We start from the raw sequence: 19,436 nt of genomic DNA on the forward strand, positions 1-19,436 counted from the left end.
AACAAGAACAAACCAGTGCAGTTTTTGTTAGAAAGTGATTTAATTTAAAAAGGGTGTTGAAAAATAAATAAAATGCAACATTTACATAAAAGCACATCTATGCTTATTTACAAAAGTGCCCATAACACAGACCATTAAATCCAAGCGTTTGAAGTGAATACATGCCATATAAAATGTAGAACGTTAACGTTAAAAGTGATTACAAAGCTATACAATGATCAGATCAATACTTCTATCAAGCATGCTGCACTTGTACAGGACAACATGTGCAAGAAGGCAAGAGCTACATATAAAATGTTGGATTTTGTTTGCTCAGAAATAGGTGCTGCATCAAGGCAATTTACTTGGAAGTGCTGCAATACAGAAACAATGACACATTTTCATTGTTCAGTCTTAAACATGAATGTTCCTCTTATTTTTCTGTATCATATAAGAGCGGACCGCTAGGATAATCATTTAAAAACTATTCCAGTTTGGAACCCGTTCAAACCTTGTCACAAACCCCTGGTTCATTGTAAATGGTCCTCGTCCCTATGGTCCTCATTTGACTATCACCGAGGCCATATAGAACACATCTGGAAACACATTTGAATACAAACTAGGATGAAAAAAAAAACATGCAACTGTGGAACAGCTGTACAATACATCAGTGGAAGGATGGCCACCCTTCGTGCATATCAATGTATATAGTCAAATCAGTGACTAAGAAGAGATGGAAATTGGTTAAATACTGGATATAAAAATATATATAAGCACATTATTATTTAAGAAACATTATTTCAAACATTACCAAAGGAAGGCTTCATCTCCACTATTGAGGTCAGCAATGAGTTTGTTTCTTCTAGATTTCTAAGATGGATTTTACTGTGTCATTGTAGAACTTCCCAGAACAATCTGAGCCCCCGAATATAAGAATCGTGCAGAACGTTCTATTGGGTTGTTTCTCTTTCTCAGCATCAGTCTGACGAGGTACAGCGAGATTGATCATGCTGTGTCCAGCCCGGGGTACGGAGCAAAGGACTGAGGGAGCTATAGAACTCCAGGTGCTATTGTCTGGGGGGAGGGGGGGGAGCACAGACATTCAGTAGCAGGTCACAATTGTTTTCACTCTATATCCCAAGGTCCTCTCACACTCAATAGGACCGAGTTGAGAAAAACCAAAAGGAACTTTTCTGAATTGATTTCCACTTGGTATAATACACGGAATGTCGCCCAGTAGACCAGTTATCACACGTGCTCTAGCACAAGCAAACAAAAAAAGTAGTTCTATAAAATAAATAGCTATACATATATCCAGAGATCCCTTGTTGTACTGAATAGAAAAGACTGGAGATTAGAAAGGATTATGGAGCTTACCCAAATTAAATAAATGCATGTCCTGTAGGGCTCCAGTTGCACAGCACCCTCCACTGATGAGCACTTTGTTATGGGACACTGCTACAGCAGCATGGAACCTGATATTTAAGGAAGAACACACTGCCTGTCAGGGATCGTTTACAACACCCAACTGTACAAACTGCAAACCCTAATCGTAGACAACTTTTTCATTGTAAAAATGACTGTATACAGAACATGTACAAAAAAAAAAATCAGTTTCGCGTTCCATGAATTGAATGACAAGTGTACTGTAACAATATTTCAGGATGCAACGTTACTAGTGTATTTACAACACAAAAACGGCAACAAAAAAAAACACTAATGCTCTTAACAGCAACAACGTTGTGGCTCCTGTTCAACACTGGTACTGTTCAAACCTGAAGATTTTGTTAAACGGCTAGGCAAAAGTCAACATGCAGCTACCAACACCATCAATAATGCACGACTCAGATGAACTGGAAGCTTACATGGAAGTTACTGTAAATCACTACTTACAGTAGGTCTAGAAGAAAAGCTACCCCTGCTCCTTAATTCTAAGATCCAGTACCTCTGTTTATAACCAAACCCCTATAGTTCCCATTCCCACACACATACCCGCGAGGCACTGGAGGAGAGTTAGCATACTGTACAGACGTGTACTCCATGAAACCTACAAACACAGGAAGCTGAATTAGGTTTGTTTTTTTTCTAGAAACTAACATTGCAATAATTAACAGTAATCCTGCAAATCATGCTCTGTCATTATGTTTTGCTTTAATTGCTTGTTTAAGTTCACATCCCATTGTGAAGGATTCCCCAGATATTTCTAAGCAACTTAAAGCAAGAAGTGTGGTGACTTGTATAGACACCAATTTCATCCCATTAAAACAAAAACATGATTTATCCCACCCCCCAAAGAAAAACAAATTAGTAGCACCAAGCCCTTCCATGTTAGGTTGGGGTGTAAAGATTGACTATGCATCGATGAATTGTGAGACTTTCTTTACATAACGGATCAGAATAGAGGTCTGGTATAATTTGCATCGTGATGCAAGACGAAAAGCACAATATAGTTCCCCAAATGGTTCTTAAGCAAAAAGCACATGTGTTATAGTTGGTATGAATACATACTCATTTTGTCTTTTACCAAAACAGTCCATCATTAATGATTGTTTGATCTTATTTTCCATCACACAGGTAGCCCCTCAAGACCATCCCACGTATTGTGATGCACATCGTATTGCAGCCTGCAGATCACGGGACATACTGTGTTGTATCGTTGCAGTAGCGCATTAGAAAACATTTGGAAACGATTACAAAAAGACACTCCTCCCACTTCTGTTGCATGTACTGCAGCCCAGGTTTCATTAACCCTTTCATGCACCGATTCATATGTGGGGGAGAAAAATGGCATCCTCATATGAGGCTATCATGCATGTGTGTCTTCTGCAAGTCTCCCTTTTGTTTGGTCTCCGTCCCCATGCAAGGTCACCATTCATGAAAAGTGTTCATGTGTTTAACATTCTTACCTAGGTCCATTATATGGAGATCGTTGAGGAAGACTAGAGTTTTTTTTCCACCAAAAATGATCAGCTTGTTTGTTAAAAGGGTGGCTGAGTGACTGGGGAGAAAACAAAAAGTATGACAACTAAAGGGGGCTAGGGTTAAAAAAAAAAAAAAACTTAATTAAGGAATACTATACAAGTCCCACAACAACAACAAAAAATCTTATTGATACAAGATCCTAACCAAAGTTTTGCTCCTGTGTACAAGATGACAGATTCAACTTTGTTTGAGAGTGCAACATCTGTCCAAAGCATACATTTCCCTGTGGACAAGAGGTCTTGAATCTGACCCAACATTATAAATACAAATGAGCTGGCTTGGCATGCAAGCCAGAGATGTCATTCTTGAACGCAGCGTGTGAAATCAGTGCTTGGATGTATATGGTGAAGGAGATTAAGCGCTGCACTGGCATCCAGACCCATTCCAAGGGATTAGATCTTCAGTTTTTAAACCCAAACAAGGCAAAAAATGATCCAACAGTCGAGACATAACTTTGTTGTTGTTGGCTGCTGAACTCGTTTTATATTGAGCTTTTCTTTTTTTAATCTTTTTACAATTACTCAACATACTGTGTGGCTATCCAGAAACCACATCCTCACAGAAAAATGATGCCAAGTGCTGCATTAACAACGGTACCTTTCTGCCTACATCACCTGAAGGTTTGGAAGGAATTATACAGTACGTTAACAACAACAATTCCACTGTCCAATCTGGCTTGTGTTCACAATCTTCACAGGGTTAGTTTTATTGGATTTTCTCTTTAATAAAGCATGGCTTCATTAAAAAATGTAATATTCTTAGGTTGAACTAAACCCTTTAACTTAGTTCTCATTTTGTCACAACTGAACAGGATGAGGATTACTTAATTTGAGTTCCATAACAGATCAGATGGCAGCTCAGATTTGCATTACAGAAATACTGTCAGTTATCATGTAATATTAGAAGACTGACCCGAATCTGGGCAGCGGCTTCTCTCCTTCCACAATAGGCTGGTACCAGATTTCATGCTCTGGGTTAAATATATAGAGTGCGTTACTGGGGGCTTTCCCTTCAGGAGAAAGATTTGGGAAGACGCCTCCAAAGACAAACAGCTCCTTTTTAAAGATTGTTGCACTGTGATAAGACAGTGTAGGGATTTTACCTTTTGCCTGCAAGGAAAACCAACAAACACTACATCTTTATATTTGGATTTATTTGATATGATGATAAATTTAAAATATTTTGTAATCAATTTAAAAAAAAAAGGTAATGCAAAACTGACATTTTTTAAATCCATTAGATTTAATGTTTTCAAATATTTGTAACTAAAAATAGCCAAAAAAAACACTCCCAACAGAATCTGTCAAAATGTATATGGGCATTCTAGTTGTAGAAGGGACATGAAACATTTGTTTATAATTTGAACAAAAGGATTTTTACATTTTTTTATGTATTCAGAGTACATTGCTAGATGGGCAAAAGGTGCATTGGTGTAATGTTCTAACTTATCAAATGTAAGTAAAGCTGCAGATTCAGAATTATACTCACAGGTATGTGAGACCACTTCCATGTTGAAGTGTTCAGCATGTATATGTCACTGTAACGCTTGCCATCCTTCACCCCACCAAAAACATAAATGCGCTTCGATTCGGGGTCGTACGTGGCCGAGTGACCACGAGAACAAGGCAGAGTGGGGCCAGAGACAGAAGAGTCCATTGGGAACCAAAAATCATCATCTACACCAAACAAGAACAAGTCGAGCTGTGAAACAGGCATCGTGGAAAAAAATACTGCTGTATATTGCCTTGAAAAAATGGCTCCAAAAAAAAAAAAAAAAATGAAGCTTTCTTTGGTTTTCACTCTGGTCATGTTACTCCCACTTTAGGAGTTTGACTTTTATGTAGATATGTGTAGTAAAAATGGTAATAAGCAATAATTTCTAATATGGATTGACTAATTTCAAGTGTCTACTGAAGTCCAAAGCAGGGGTATTACTTTACCAAAGCTAAGAAAGGAGTAAAGAAGAGTTTCAGAGCTGAACAAAATCCTCATGACTATCATTTATGTACAAAGCATCTTTTCTGTTGCACTGCATACCGATTTCAAGTTTCCACAGGGAGTCTTTGCAGTGCTTCCGCGCTCTGCCCTCTCCACCAATCAGAATTGCCGTCTCAGGGTCACTGAGACACATTCTATGACCCCACCGTGGATTCGGGCACACTAGATGTAAAGCAAAACAATATTATTAAATTAGATTTCAAAATATACATTAAAAAGTTGCAACATTGTTCACATAAATGTACTATAAGAGTTACCTTGAAGCCCCTTCATATCCAGTTCAGTCTCTACAAAATAGATTTAAAAAAAAATAAAAAAAAGTGTCAGTTAGTCTGCATTTGATATACGACAAGATTTTAAAGGCTTAGACTGTATGATAAACTTCTTAAATTTGTTACATTCTCCTTTCCGATATGTTTTTTGTAACCGAGAATACTGGTCTGCATAAGAAATGGCATGACCACATGCGCTACACTCAAATTGTTTTTTTCTGCTCATACCAGACCAGAACATAGAATTATGGGCACAGAGTTTAGAGAAGTGTATTAAGTACAGAAGCCGCAAAAGTCAAAGCCAGATCCACTCATTTGGTTTATTACACTAGGGAAATAAAATTAAATCAAGCAGTAAAGTTATACACTGGATCACCTTCGGTGATCTGCTCCACAAGTTCTTTCACAGATTTCCTTGCTTTCTTCAGAAACCGGACCTCTTTTTCCTCATCACTTGCCACCGACAGCGTGCACATCTTTTTGGAAGGTGGGGAGTCTCGGATGGTGCTTTTCATGACACTCAAATCATCCCCAGAGCTTAAATGCGGAATCTTACTCCTTCCTAAAATCGTACGTTCAGGTGTCTCTGGCTGTATTTAAATAAATAAATAATAGGACCTAAATTACTAAAAATCGGCTAGTTTCCAGACCCTGATTAGCACTAATCTTAACGTTACATTAGGTAAGGCAGTCCGAGATTATTGCTAATCAGAGTCTGTAAAACCAGACGTATAAAGTACAAAACTCTCATTGAGATGTGGGTGGGTCTCTGAATATTTGTGAGGCGGCGGCACACTACATCAAGACCCAGCTCTACAGGCAGCACTGAGGCACAGAGCCTGGTTCATTTCAAGATATGAGCTGGAGTTGCATCAAGCTTGCATAATTCAGGAGGTACACAAGCTGCTCCTTTGTGGTCCAATATGTTATCCACTGCCTGCCTCTACTGACATTATATATAAGAGCAAAGTGCTGATCTCCTTACCAATTGATTTACTCCACTGAACAGCAGTGTTGTCATGTTTTCCACCGGCTGGGATGAAGCCTGGCTGTCTTTATTGAGACGTTTCCTGGAGGACACTGGGGTGCTGCTGGTAAAACTGGTTTTAACCTGTTTGACAAAAACCATTACCAGATTATATATACATCATAGTCAGAGTACTTGGAGCATCAGATTTATTTTTAGTATTTATTCATTTATGTATGCATTCATTCATTCATAAGGGTAATCTGGCAAGATGACCAGAAACAGACAGCAGTAACTTCACATCATGATCATTGTAAAGAAAACAACATCACACATTCAATCTGGGATCAGAAACATTTACTCCTTAAAATGATTGGATCCTACTATTTAAAATACATGTAATATTAGTCATTGTTCTACATTTAGCTGATGCATTTGGGTTGTTTATCTGATGCGCCAACATATCCCAGACACTCCAGACTATTCCGCGCAACAGGGGTCCTGTAACTAAATGCTGATCAGCCAACACAGGGCCTTCTCCTTATGATAAGAAAAACCTTGTAGGATTGTATGCAGGAGGTAAATAATAACATCAGTAATGTCATTTCAATGTGTCAACATTCAAAAATAAAAATGTTAACTCTCTACTCTCTCCTGACTGGACATCTGGACTTACTTGCCTGCCCCCTTTTGGACATTGATTTAGGCTGCTTTTGCCGTGTGGATTAAAAACAACTTACCCATTTCAAGTCAGATGTAGTCCACCTTTTTTACATACCTGTCCATTGACTGTGAGCAGAAGTTTACCAAAGACTCCTCTGTCTGCTTGCTCCATTGCAGCTGTGAGTAGATCAAGCCTCCACTCCTCCTCCCACACCAGACATCTTTAGACAGAGCAAGTATATCATTACGACAGTGCGAGTATTGAGTTAGAACTGGGTTGGGGGTCCCAAGCTCACCTAGAGCATCAGGGGCAGATCAGACTTCCCCAGGCTGGGCTCATCACTGGGGCACTATAGCATGGGTTCCTTAGGTTTGGCATTTGAAAAGAAGAGATGCATGCAATATATGCGAGTAGAGGGGCTCCATTGCGTACCTCGTTTCAGCCGACAGTCTTCCTATCTTCTGGGGCTTCACATCTGGACTGACAGACACCTCCACTGTGATGCTGGTGTCTTCTGAATAGGATTTCCAGTCTCCAAGGCTGAACACCACTAGTTGTTTTGGCAATGGCAAGGGTACCTGAGACTGGTAGCAGAGCCGGTTGAATTTACTGCAGAAAATGGCATTTCGGATAAACGTTCGCTTCACATGTCCATTTTGCCTCCAAGGTCAGGATTGGGGTGTCAGTTCATGTTTTTCAATTCCAATTGATATTTTAGACAGAATAGTTATTGTTTTGACTGCTTTCATTTGAAGCCAATTTAATTGGCAAACAGTGACTCAATTGAAGGAATGTGTTGCCATAGAGAGGAGCTCATTTGAACAGACTACTGTGAATTGCAATGCTGATCAGTGATGTGTTGGAAAAGGGAACAGGAATTGGAAACCCTGCTCTCAGTACCCTATTATGCAGTGCAAGTTTACATGTTGAGTACTGTATTATAGATTACCTTATCACAAACTTTTATCAATTATTCCAAAGAAGTGGCAATATCCACTTTCCACTGTTTGAACCACTGACCTAAGCCTTGTTGCAGCTGAGAGGGAACATTACCTAAACTGGATTGAATTTACCCATAACTGACAGTTTGCTTGCTAGAGAGCATTGTATTTGTGAGGATTTATTTATTTATCTTTCTTTTTTTTCTACTTTATATTCCATTCGTGGTTGTGTGCAGTATACTGGCAAACAGGAAAAAAAAGAAAATGAAATAAGTGGTTAAATTTTTTTTTGTCTGGTTCTACACTCACGACATACAAGTGCTGTGTTGAAATAAACTGCAACCAATAATATAACAAGATACTTCTCGTATAGGGTGAGGTGCATGCAGTCAGCGATACCAGAACGGTGCAACTATCAAACTAAAGAAAAACAAACTAAACAGGGTCTCGGGTAGTAAAATAAGCTAATGCGTAAACCTTTCGTTTAATTCTACACAACGCGCCTGAGATTTCGTCTGATAAATTATCAGGTTTGTGCCGTAACAGAGAGACAGAGTAGGTGTGTTTAAAAACAGAATAACATTTACCTGATCAGCTGTCGGGGAGCATCACGAAGCGACCAGAGCACATAAAAACTCACTTTACCCATTTCATACAAATATCACTAACGTCTTCCAAATCGGCAGTGAAAGAAGGCCTAGACGAGTGTGTTGTTTTATTTAAGCTTCAGCTACCTGTGGAAACAAGATCTTTCACTTCTTAATTAAGACGTTAGGGTTAGCACTTTACTGAATCAATCTCTGCCTGTCGTGCGTCATTATTTCAGAATTAAAACCAGCTGTTCACTCTCTAACCAATTTACAAGAATAGTGTCTGATTGAGCCAACATTGGCAATTCATTATTGCATTATATTTATTTCAGCATTATTGGCCAGGGTTAAAATGAATTCAGGTAAATTTGCGCATTTATTTTGTAAATAGCTAATATTGAGACTATAGCATGTATTGTCCAGTGGTTTCAAATTGACTTAAAATACAAAAGGGTTGACGGAATACGTTAAAAGCCTGGTGTTTATTTCGTATTATAAAAAACAAATCTCCACGCGCTACAGCTAGTACCGATGAGACACTAGGCTTAATGAGCTACAATCTACGGAAAAAACGACGAATTCCCATTGAAGTTCTATTGTTATTGCAACCCTTTCATCATCAGAGAAATAGTGATGAAATCCCTTAAGTATAATTAAAAAAAAAAAAAAAAATTATACAACGTGGGTCTTCAACTGTAATCTGTGGGGGGGAAAAATGGCCAACATAGTTTCATACATATAATAAGTCCTGCTAGTATTTTACAACATGCAGAAAGGTTTTCCCATGACAGTTTTATCTGTTTGTTATTTTTATTTTCTAGCAGGACCAATGCTGTGTTCTATAATGGAAAGCTATAGTTTATGAACATTAAAAACAGAACTAGAAAACTAAGCCTTTTGAGTTTCCTGTTTCTTGTCAACCACCAGTACCCCTCTGGTCACTCTGTGTATTAAAGTTGTGCCTGTTCTTGCTTCAGTACCACAGCATCAGTAATATTGATAATGAATAACTTAAACGCACAACTAACAAGAGTGTTCCTCTTCCCCCCACAGTGGTAGAAGTACCAATGCTTGAGTTCAATACTACTGACAAATGGTAAAACACAAGTATATTCGCAACAGCAATTTTATTTCCAATGCTGTTGAACATTAATACACATTAGGACGTATTGCATGAATTCACAGAGCACATTATTGGTTAAGTTGCATTGGGGAACACCATGCAGTTCAAGATCTCTTTCCAATCTCAAAGCATGAGAAGCGGGGTCTTTTTCAAAGGAAAGATGTCATAAAAAGAACAGGAGTTTGTACAAAACTTTCACAAGCAGAAAGACAGATGATAACAACGTACCAGTGAGTTTGTGTAATGTAAAAAGCAATAAACAACATTTAAATTGCTACAGCACTTTGTTGAAACAGCCTGAGATGTAAAGCTTTGTATTCTGTTGCAGAACCATAAAGGCTGACAAGACCTAAGAAAGTGCAGCAAGCACAAGGTAAAGGAAGGGTGCTGATCATGGGTACAGCAACATCCCAATTCAGAACAGAACTCCCTGTTCGCTTACTGCCTGCAACAGCCTCAGTAGCTAATTATGTTAAGTTATTTTAAACTGTTAACACAGAGGGCAAGATCTATCAAAATATTTTCACCAAAAACACAATTTGCACATTAAGACCGTTAATGTAGCAAAACCAGTAATAGAACAACTTTACTGCACTTTTGGGTCCTGAAATGAACCTTTCTTGTAACATTAGCAGTATTATTTTACAAAAATGGTGATAAATGAACGTTCAAGAACCTGACAGGTAACGTGATTGCAGTAGAATGAGACACAGCTAACATTTTTGAAAAAAAAAAGTGTGTAGTATTATCTCATTGGTTCTTTTAAAATATTTGATGTTTTTCAATGAATATAGGTTTTAACAGAAACATGATTTCTCAGCTGAGCTGTTGTAACCATGTGTGGCATGGAACATCCATCCATCCATCATCTGGAACCACTTAATCCTATAGAGGGTCACGGTGAGCTAGACACTAACCCAGCAGATACAGGACAACATCCTGGACAGGATGCCAGTCCATCGCAGGGCAACTAATGGGCAATTTAGAAAGGCCAATCCACTTAGCCAGCATGTCTTTGGACTCTGGGAGGAAACCAGAGTACCTAGAGAAAACAAATGTGAACACAGACAGACCCCTCAGGCCGGAATCAAACTCAGGACCCTGGAGCTGTGAGGCAGCAGCGCTAACCACCACGCGACCCTGCATGGAACAATCTGCTATTAATTTATCCGTAACTTCAAACACTCAGCCATCAATTAGTAGTATAGTTTTCATTGTCTCATATACCTTTTACAACCAACAAGAATGCATTCCAAGTATATTAGCCAGCATTTTTTTTTTTCTTTTTGATATACAATTGATCTAATATGTTTTATTATTAAGGAATTACAGAAAAAAATATTATACATATTAAATTCATATACTGTATATATTGTTACAAGAATATACATTGGAATCATTTAGTACTTTAATGTATATTAAAATAAACAAAACAAACATATATTTTGGTTATAATGATGTTCAAACACAACAGTTTTATTAGTGCATACTGACCTTAATGCAAGATGGAATATAACATTATATTATGGTGCAAATTCAATCTCAGAATATGGTAATAGTTGGCTTTTTTAGGGTTTCATAGAAATCAGTCAACACTAGGCTGGGATTTTATAAAGGGATATTTTGAAGCTTGACTAATATTTGAAGTCCTTTGCATATGTATATGCTTCTGTATGTATTTGGAAACCACATATTCTCTCTTCTCTAACTAAAAGCATTCAATTTGGTTAAAATGCATCAATGACCAGACACTTTACTCAAAAGGATTCCTTAATGTTAATGTTAATGTTACAAAATGAGAAACAAAAACACACTGAGTGCTTAAATGGGCTTGAAATATACAGCATAGATGTTTGGTTCTAGTTTTGTAAAACTCAGGACTGGAGTAAATTGCTTTGAAAATAAGGCCCCACGTGGCTGATGTGACAGTAAACCCTTTGTAAATATGATCCATTATCTGTAGGTAAATCCTCTGTGTGTGTGTGTGTGTGCGTGCGTGTGCGTGCGTGTGCGTGTGCGTGTGTGTGTGTGTGTGTGTATATATATATATATATATATATATATATATATATATTATATATATATCATCTTCTAGAAATGTAATTCATTCACATTCATTTGACCAATACAAGGCTGACAGAAACGTCACAAGATTGACTAAAACACAGAGATATACACATAAGGGTAACAGTATCTGGGTTCTCTAAATAGACTTGCTTTATAAATAAAAGAAACACACAAGAAATTACAGGACAGCCTTTGCCTCCCAAGGCCAAAAAGAGGAAAAACAGAAACAGACTGTCCTGCTGTTGGTGAATGCCTGAATTGAATTCGCTGAATGGCAAGCTTTATAACAGCAGCTGAAGAGAAAGGAGTAGAAGATATAGCTGTATGACTTTATGCAACAAATTGAGAGGATTCCTTTTTGGCTTCCAAATTAAAAAAACAGTGCAATTTAGGGTGCTTTATTCAGTTATGAAAGCATACAAAAAAAGAATATGTTATGAGGTTTGCATTGAAAAAGTGGCAGCATTTTTCAAGATTCATGGAATAAACTGACAGAGCCTCTCTCATCTCTCAGATTTGACAGAAGCAGTTTTTAAACCATGCATTTGTAGGCCTATTTAAAATATCTCACTGGTTACAAAAACAGTATTTTCTGTACATCAGCGTTAAATCAACGGGTGTCTTTGGAAACAAGCATGCAGGCCCAGAAATAAACACCTCAGGATTGCCAACTAATGCAAATGTGGTTTAAGGTCAGACCACTATGGAGGGGATCACCTTACAGAGGCATCCTATCACTTCACTTCTAATGTTGTTTTCTTACCCTTAACTTTTACTCTTAGTGGTTCTCACTGCAATTATCGTATTCCTTCAAATTTAAGACACACTTATTGAATGATTTTTTGCTTCTCAAAAATAGCCTGTGTCTTAATTTCGAGTACAGTACAGTGATGCATATATTAAAACAATGTGACTGACTGCCGAGAAAAGACTAACAAAAGACATTACTGCCTGAATACACAAGCAGCAACGTGACTGACTGCCTAGAAAAGAAGAACCAAAACATTACCGCCTGACCTCGAATCACCCATGACATACAGGCAGCCATTTTCAAAGAAGTGTCATTAGCAACCTGAGGAATTCGAAGAGAAGTTTTTACAATTTCAGTGTTTCTAACAAACAGTACCAGCTTGGACAGATTGGAAATGCTGATCAGACCCCCATATTTTTCGACATGCCAAGCAATACCACAGTTCACAAACTGGGAGACAAACAGGTGTGAGTAATCGTTACTGGAAATGAGAAGCAGCACATAACTGTAATGCTCTGTGTGACAGCAGAAGGCCCCAAACTGCCTCTCTATGCATAACTGAGGTTGTATCTTTATAAATGCAGATTTATTTGATGTTTTATTTTTTTCCTCAGAGGGTGGGAAATTTGGTCTACGTCTTAATTTCGAAGGAATACGGTACTAAAATACTGTGGGTTTTTTTGGTAAGTCCGCCATAGATATTTGTAACATAGACAGATTGTCATCTTAAAAAGAAGACCCAGCGTCATCTTGTAATCTGCTACAGTTTCTGCTAAGTTTCCTTTTGTTTTGCTGGCAATCCACTGCTGTGCAACAGAGGGTGTTGGTATTGTCTTATGTAAAGGCACATTGGCCAACCTAGCCTACATTACATAGTCTATGGCAGGCAAGCAAACCTAAAGAGGAGCTCCTGAATAGTCAGATACCTTAACACAGACCTATCAAAACATACAAAAACACAGTATTTCAGCACAGCCAGTGAAAACCTCTCGGGGAGGGGGTTTGCAAACACTAGAAAAACAAGAAGAAATCCATGGGAGCCTCTCAGGTTCTCTAGCCCTTGTGTGAGCTTTTCCTTTCTCTGCAGCTCAGACGTGTCAAACCAACCCTGTTTATACAGTCAGGATCTGTCTCATTAGCGCAAAATTGAAACCGAGGACACTGGCCTCTAGACTAAATACTGAACTAGCAGGCTATGTAACACATCATTTACTTCTGAAAACGCTTTCTAAAAACTGCAAGGATTTCCTACCATGGATCAGCTTTGTGGTCCTATTTGAATTCTCCAGTACAGTTACGGTAATATACATCACAACAATTATTTGACAAATTAAAACAAAATATACACTGCACTTACCCCTGCTTCATAAACGCTATTTCACAACACATAAAAATAGATCTTTCAAAACATTCATTATCAAGCCGCTGCTCTGGTCTCAATCACTGTAATATACACGGTAGTACAGAGTTTTATTTCTCCACAGCGAGTATGAGTTGTCGAACTTGAGCAGGTATGTTCCTTCACCTGGGTATTCGTGATGGCCAGCCTGCACTGCTAAGTGGCTGTCTTGTCGGTACACTGGTAAAATCTCACCAAGATGAGAGACAGGGCAGGCTTTCGATCCCCTTTCTATATCTCCTGGACTTACAGAACCTGCAATAAGAGATGGAAACTTGGGTTAGTCACAGATTTACAAAACGTAATCTCCTACACTGATTAAAAAAAAAAAAAAACTACTGCAACATTACCAGTGTAAATACTTCAGCAAAACTCTGCCTGGAAGCTTCGTAAAACAAATGCCTTTACTGAAGTTTGTAAAGATAACAACTACCTGTAAACTGTGACATTATTAGTGGGTTTAGCTTTAAGTTTAACTTCCTAAACCTTTTTATTTAATACGTTTTAATATATAAACAAAACAGTTTGTTAAAATCCACTCCTTGTGAAAAATAAAGTGCTTTTCGAGGTTCAAGAAGACAAATACATTTTACAAGGAAAAGAGACTAAAACCTGGAAGGGCTCAAACTTATGTATCAGGAAGACAGCACAGCTTGTGGGTATCACAGTACTGCCACTACTTACATGATACAAACAGGGCCCTTTGTGTGGGTATGGAAACTGAAGACCTAAGTGCAGGTGCATTTGCCTGTCTGTAAAAGGGAGGGTCCTGTTTTCATAACTCAATTGATGGCAGATTTTCAGGACAAGCACTGACCTTCCATCTCCCCTTCATCGTCCTCGTCGTCGCTCGACTCGCTAACCTGCACGGTGATCACTCTGCTCGTCACAGGCATCCAGTCGAAGTAAATCCCGAAGCCGATGTCGTAGTTATCGGTGGCAAATTCCCAGCAAATCCGCTTCCCTTCCGGGACAGTCGGCACATGCACCGTCACCACGTCTCCGCGGTACACCGTCAGAACCGCCTCCTTCTCCTGCCGCAGCTTCGCCTTGAACTCCTGGATGGCCGGAGAGGTCCAGGTCGAAGGGGGTGCCACTGGAGGCAACTGAGCTGCAGGGGGAAGGGAACACGTAGATGCATTGACTGAAGACCTTTATAAAAGGTTACCGAGGTAAACAGTGGTAAACAGGGGACAAACACGTAAAGAAGCTTGCCTGAACACCGTTCTAACCTGTAATTAACACGCACAGGCTGTGCAGCTCACCTTTCTCATCCCCTAACGGAGCCTCGGGTGCCGCTTCTGCCACACCATTGTGATCTGAGTGGATCACCGCAGAGTTGCCCAGGGAATTTTGGGTGGCGAGCGGGTGACTGGAGCTGGCGCAGTCTTCTTGGGTCTTCTGAAAAAGAATCCATCGCACTTGTTCAAGTCAACCACACTGAGAACTTCACTGAAAAACGTGCTTCAACTTTTTTATTTCTCCAAGGCAGAAATGCAACAAGACAAGTAACTCCTGCACTGTCAATGGATTTTTGGTAATCCTGACTTTTAAAAAGCAGACGTGCAAGTACAGACATCCTCACGTCAAGCCTGATTACCTCTGCAGAGAGTTGTGGCTGGTTCAATAGACTCAGATCGTTCACCTTGGTGGTTTGCTGCTCGGGGCTGCAGGTGCTCTCAGGAGGCTGTAACGTCTCTGTGCTTTGAAATCTCATGGGCGAAGACAGTAAACATCACAAAGCAGTTATTATACAAACCCTTTGTACAGCAAACAGGGGCATTCGCTCCAGGAGATTGTGTTTCATACAACAATGCCCTTGAAAGATTGATAGAGATGCTGAAGGGTTTTCCTTTCTCTCAGCAGTTAAATAAAAGTGTTCCAAGCCTTTCCACACAGTCTGACAATTACAGTATAAACTGCACAAAACAAATACTAACAGGGATGAAACCGAGGCTCATCTTACTACATCCCAGGTTTTACATTGCGTTTTATTTGCTAGGTGAAGGTGTCTCTGATTAATACAAACTTCTAAGTAACCACATAACATGAAAATCGCTGAAAACGGGATGTTGCATCCAAGTTCAAATATCTTGAATAAAAATATCTCCAAGGCTAAAAAAAAAAAAAAAGTAAAACCCAGAAGTGGACAGTTACCTCTCCTGGGTGCCGTGCTGGCAGCTTTGGGAAGTTATTCCTGGGAAGGAGGAGACGGACAGCGCTGCTAATCGAGACTGCGCCTCCGAACTCATATCTACATTTTTCATCTCTTGAAAAAAATATATATATAGATACATTTTCTCAGTGACAAACTTAAACAGTCAATCATAGAATCTCTGCACAATTGAAAATATTGTACTTGGAGGTGTGTTTTAAAAAGAAAAACTGTGTAATTCAGCGTGCACACGAACGCACAGTATTACAGGCTATGCTTAATCCACACACTAAAAACGTAGAAAAATGCAAATCACAGCTTTACCACAAGCGGCGACCTGTGAAAGTTGCCAGTAAAATAAAATAAAAATATAACCAAAATGCAAAACAGATTTAATGCAACAAAGCATCATTCTAAGCACTAAGCAATGCTACGTTTTGCAGTTAGAATTAGCACGTACACCGTGGCAGGATACACATCACATGCATCATGTGGTTTAAAAAAAAAACAAAAAAACGATGTCCTTGCAAATAAAACGAAAAAAAGAGTTCGGGGTGGTGCCCGAATTTTTGCTCTATTAACGGACCTTAATTACCAGCTGTTTTTTTTTTATTTATTTATTTTTAATCTCAATATACATTACACGAATTGCTTTAGGCATTCATTATGTTGTGTCAACTTTTCTAATCATCTGATCTCCACATTTGTATCCGGAAATGTTATTTTCATCAAATAAACAATTGCGGCTTCGATGTTTACCTGAGCTGTCGGTCGGTACTGACTCAGAGCAAACCGGACCCGATCCAAAAGCCGACCCGACCGCGGGAGGACCAAATCAGACTGTGGGAGACACAGTCGCCGCAGCAGGTACAATATACGTCGAAAATACAGTAAACAGAGAGACGCTGTGAGCTGTGAGCAAAACGCAGACTTCCGTCATAGGTCGGAAAAGAACGGAAATTGTCGAACGAGTTGACAACATAAGAACATAAGAAAGTTTACAAACGAGAAGAGGCCATTCGGCCCATCTTGCTCGTTTGGTTGTTAGTAGCTTATTGATCCCAAAATCTCATCAAGCAGCTTCTTGAAGGATCCCAGGGTGTCAGCTTCAACAACATTACTGGGGAGATGATTCCAGACCCTCACAATTCTCTGTGTAAAAAAGTGCCTCCTATTTTCTGTTCTGAATGCTCCTTTATCTAATCTCCATTTGTGACCTCTGGTCCTTGTTTCTTTTTTCAGGCTGAAAAAGTCCCTTGGGTCAACACTGTCAATACCTTTTAGAATTTTGAATGCTTGAATTAGGTCGCCTAATTAGGTTGTGGTGCAAAATAGTTATGATATCATTACATTTATTAGAGAACACCATTTTTCGTAAGTAGGAATAGCAAGTACTTTGTTTTATGCAATTTGCAGCAACAATTGGGCAAATATAGTTGTAAATCTCGCACATAGCACTATTAAAAGCTATAAATAAGTATTGTTACAGTTGTTTTTGTAGTTGTTACAAACATAATTGTTTTTTTATTTACTTGATTAGCTTACTTCTGTGATTTTTCTTATGTATTTATTTGACTCTTCATTTGTTTAGATTTGTATTGCTATTATTATCATACTTATTTACTGTTATTTTGTAATTTTGACTCATTTTTGACACAACACTTGCGTTCTGTTTTAACTGACATGTAAAGCGCTTTCAGATACTGCGGTATTGAAAAGGCGATATAAATTAAAATTAAAATATAAACTATTCATTGTGATTTCTTTCAAGACCTAACTGGTGAACAATATGTTGCCGTTGTCGTAAAATAATGTTAATTTATGCGACGTTGCCAATGGTAAGAGAACAAACACTTCCAAGCAAGTCGAAAGTGGACAGTGCCTGCTTTCCGCGTTGCCATAGAGCCGGTTTCCATGGTTACAAGTGCACAATCGAGATGTCTGCCTTTATGAAATGGAGCTGTGAGGACGTCTCTAAATGGATTGAATCTTTAGGATATCAACAGTATACGGTGAATATATTTTAAGTTGTTATTATTTTTACGTGAATTGAAAATTGTAATAAAATACATATCATATTGACACGAAAATAAATAACAGAGGTGTTATATGTAACTGATAATAGTTCAAAGTGTGTAAACTAAAAACATATTGCCACCGTCACCTTCTCTGTATTAAAAATGTAAATACAGATGTGTTTGTTCTCCCAGGCATGTTTCACAGAAAACTATATCAATGGTAGAAAATTAATCTTGGTAAATTGCTCCACACTCCCCAGACTTGGAATCACTGACTTCAAAGATATGAAGGTACGGATGTTTGTAGTTTCATTGTCATAAAAATTTATTGGAGCTCAGTCCGGAGTATTTATTGATACCATTAAAATTTAAAAATGGTCAAGTTTACAATAAAACAAAAGACAAGCCCGTAATACCGTATCTGTTAAGCCACCTTTAAAAACACGTTACCGTGACGTACACGTTCAGTACCGAACAAGTGGATCCGGAGATGAGCCTTCAGTACCTCAGTAAATCGGGTCTGACTCCCTCATGAAGTGCTAGATTCGTGCTGCAGTCAAAATCGATTTAAAAATTTAAAAAAATCACTGTGCTCTTTGCTCTGCCTTTGTTTTTATACGTAATGCTAGTTTATATAGTGTTGCAAATCTGGAGATCTAGCTACTATTCTGTAATTAGCCCATTTTTTTAATTAGCTCTGTTTTTCAAATCGTTAGCCCCTTTTTTGGAAAGTAGACCCATTTTTGGAATTGATAGCTTATATATAGTTTATTTATTGACAGCCTGTATACATGGTGAAAAAAAAAAAATCAAAAGATTAATAAAAGCTCTTAGTTTCAGGGTTCCAAGGTTTGCTAATAAATACCATGATGGGCAAGCTTCACAGTGAAATCCCCATCAATGTTCAGAGTAGCACATTACTGTAGTGGATGCTTTATTTTGTTTGCCTTTGTTACTGTGCAGGACTAAGCTGGTAAGAACTGCATACAGCGTTCAGATAATGTATTTGCCCACCTGTCACTTCCTGACGCCTGGGGGAGTAAAACATGTAAATGTAGCAGCAATACTCTAGGTAACCTTAGCATAGGGGTTGTATGACATGTCTCAGAAAAATAAAACGAGTCCTCCATTTTATTTTTAAGGCAATTTCTGGTCACGTTCGTGAGCTCCTTGAAATTAAGGACCCCCATTGGATCCGAAGTATTGCATTGCCCCCTGTGGAACCAAGGCGGTTATTTTTAGAGGAAAAGAGTCGAACAGGATCGACAGCTGATTCTCTTACTTATATTCAGTTTTTGAAAGAAAGGGGCTTAGATGAATACACGTAAAATACATGCTGTAATGTTCTTCATCTAAACTGCTTGTCCTTTTAGTAATTATGCCTTGTGGTGTTTGTTTGTTTGTTTGTTTTTTAATTTGCACAAGTGTGTATACAATAATGGTTTCAAATGATACCATTATATCATCTTGATATATCATCTTTACTTTTATAATCCATGACTTTATTTTTAAATAAAGATTTTACAAAAA

The 19,436-nt window shown here is 38.5% G+C and overlaps 2 protein-coding genes and 1 long non-coding RNA gene across 3 annotated transcripts; 1 reads left to right on the top strand and 2 right to left on the bottom strand.

Annotated features, from left to right (window-relative positions):
- Window positions 1-841: 841 nt before the first annotated feature.
- On the bottom strand, window positions 842-8,452 carry zgc:163014 (uncharacterized protein LOC100038766 homolog). The gene is made up of 12 exons (XM_041275395.1): window positions 8,391-8,452; window positions 7,295-7,471; window positions 6,977-7,082; window positions 6,217-6,342; window positions 5,608-5,821; window positions 4,999-5,121; window positions 4,450-4,637; window positions 3,874-4,070; window positions 2,886-2,977; window positions 1,972-2,026; window positions 1,357-1,454; window positions 842-1,053 (listed from the first exon to the last, which is right to left on the bottom strand). The coding sequence occupies exons 1-12, from the start codon at window positions 8,450-8,452 to the stop codon at window positions 842-844; spliced, it is 1,650 nt and encodes a 549-aa protein (XP_041131329.1).
- Window positions 8,453-12,787: 4,335 nt separating this feature from the next.
- On the bottom strand, window positions 12,788-16,921 carry tmed8 (transmembrane p24 trafficking protein 8). The gene is made up of 6 exons (XM_041275081.1): window positions 16,648-16,921; window positions 15,891-16,002; window positions 15,334-15,445; window positions 14,999-15,134; window positions 14,551-14,844; window positions 12,788-13,988 (listed from the first exon to the last, which is right to left on the bottom strand). Exons 2-6 carry the CDS (start codon window positions 15,998-16,000, stop codon window positions 13,771-13,773), a joined length of 870 nt encoding a protein of 289 aa, XP_041131015.1. The 5' UTR covers window positions 16,001-16,002; window positions 16,648-16,921; the 3' UTR covers window positions 12,788-13,770.
- A 696-nt stretch (window positions 16,922-17,617) lies between these two features.
- LOC121330318 lies at window positions 17,618-19,399 on the top strand. Its single transcript, XR_005951850.1, has 3 exons — window positions 17,618-17,900; window positions 18,099-18,197; window positions 19,049-19,399. It is a non-coding gene; the product is annotated as an uncharacterized LOC121330318 (long non-coding RNA).
- The last annotated feature ends 37 nt before the right edge of the window (window positions 19,400-19,436 follow it).

This window comes from Polyodon spathula, chromosome 17 (assembly GCF_017654505.1).
Source record: "Polyodon spathula isolate WHYD16114869_AA chromosome 17, ASM1765450v1, whole genome shotgun sequence".
Taxonomy (NCBI): Eukaryota; Metazoa; Chordata; class Actinopteri; order Acipenseriformes; family Polyodontidae; genus Polyodon; species Polyodon spathula.

Coding starts and splice junctions, on each gene's coding strand:
- tmed8 (XM_041275081.1), bottom strand. CDS start 16,000: ATGAAAAATGTAGATATGAGTTCGGAGGCGCAGTCTCGATTAGCAGCG. Junction 15,446..15,890: donor CAGCACGGCACCCAGGAGAG/GTAACTGTCCAC, acceptor TTCGCCCATGAG/ATTTCAAAGCACAGAGACGT. Junction 13,989..14,550: donor CGATGAAGGGGAGATGGAAG/GTCAGTGCTTGT, acceptor CTCTTATTGCAG/GTTCTGTAAGTCCAGGAGAT.
- zgc:163014 (XM_041275395.1), bottom strand. CDS start 8,452: ATGGGTAAAGTGAGTTTTTATGTGCTCTGGTCGCTTCGTGATGCTCCC. Junction 7,083..7,294: donor AGACTGTCGGCTGAAACGAG/GTACGCAATGGA, acceptor CTCTGTCTAAAG/ATGTCTGGTGTGGGAGGAGG. Junction 6,343..6,976: donor TGCTCACAGTCAATGGACAG/GTATGTAAAAAA, acceptor TTTGTCAAACAG/GTTAAAACCAGTTTTACCAG.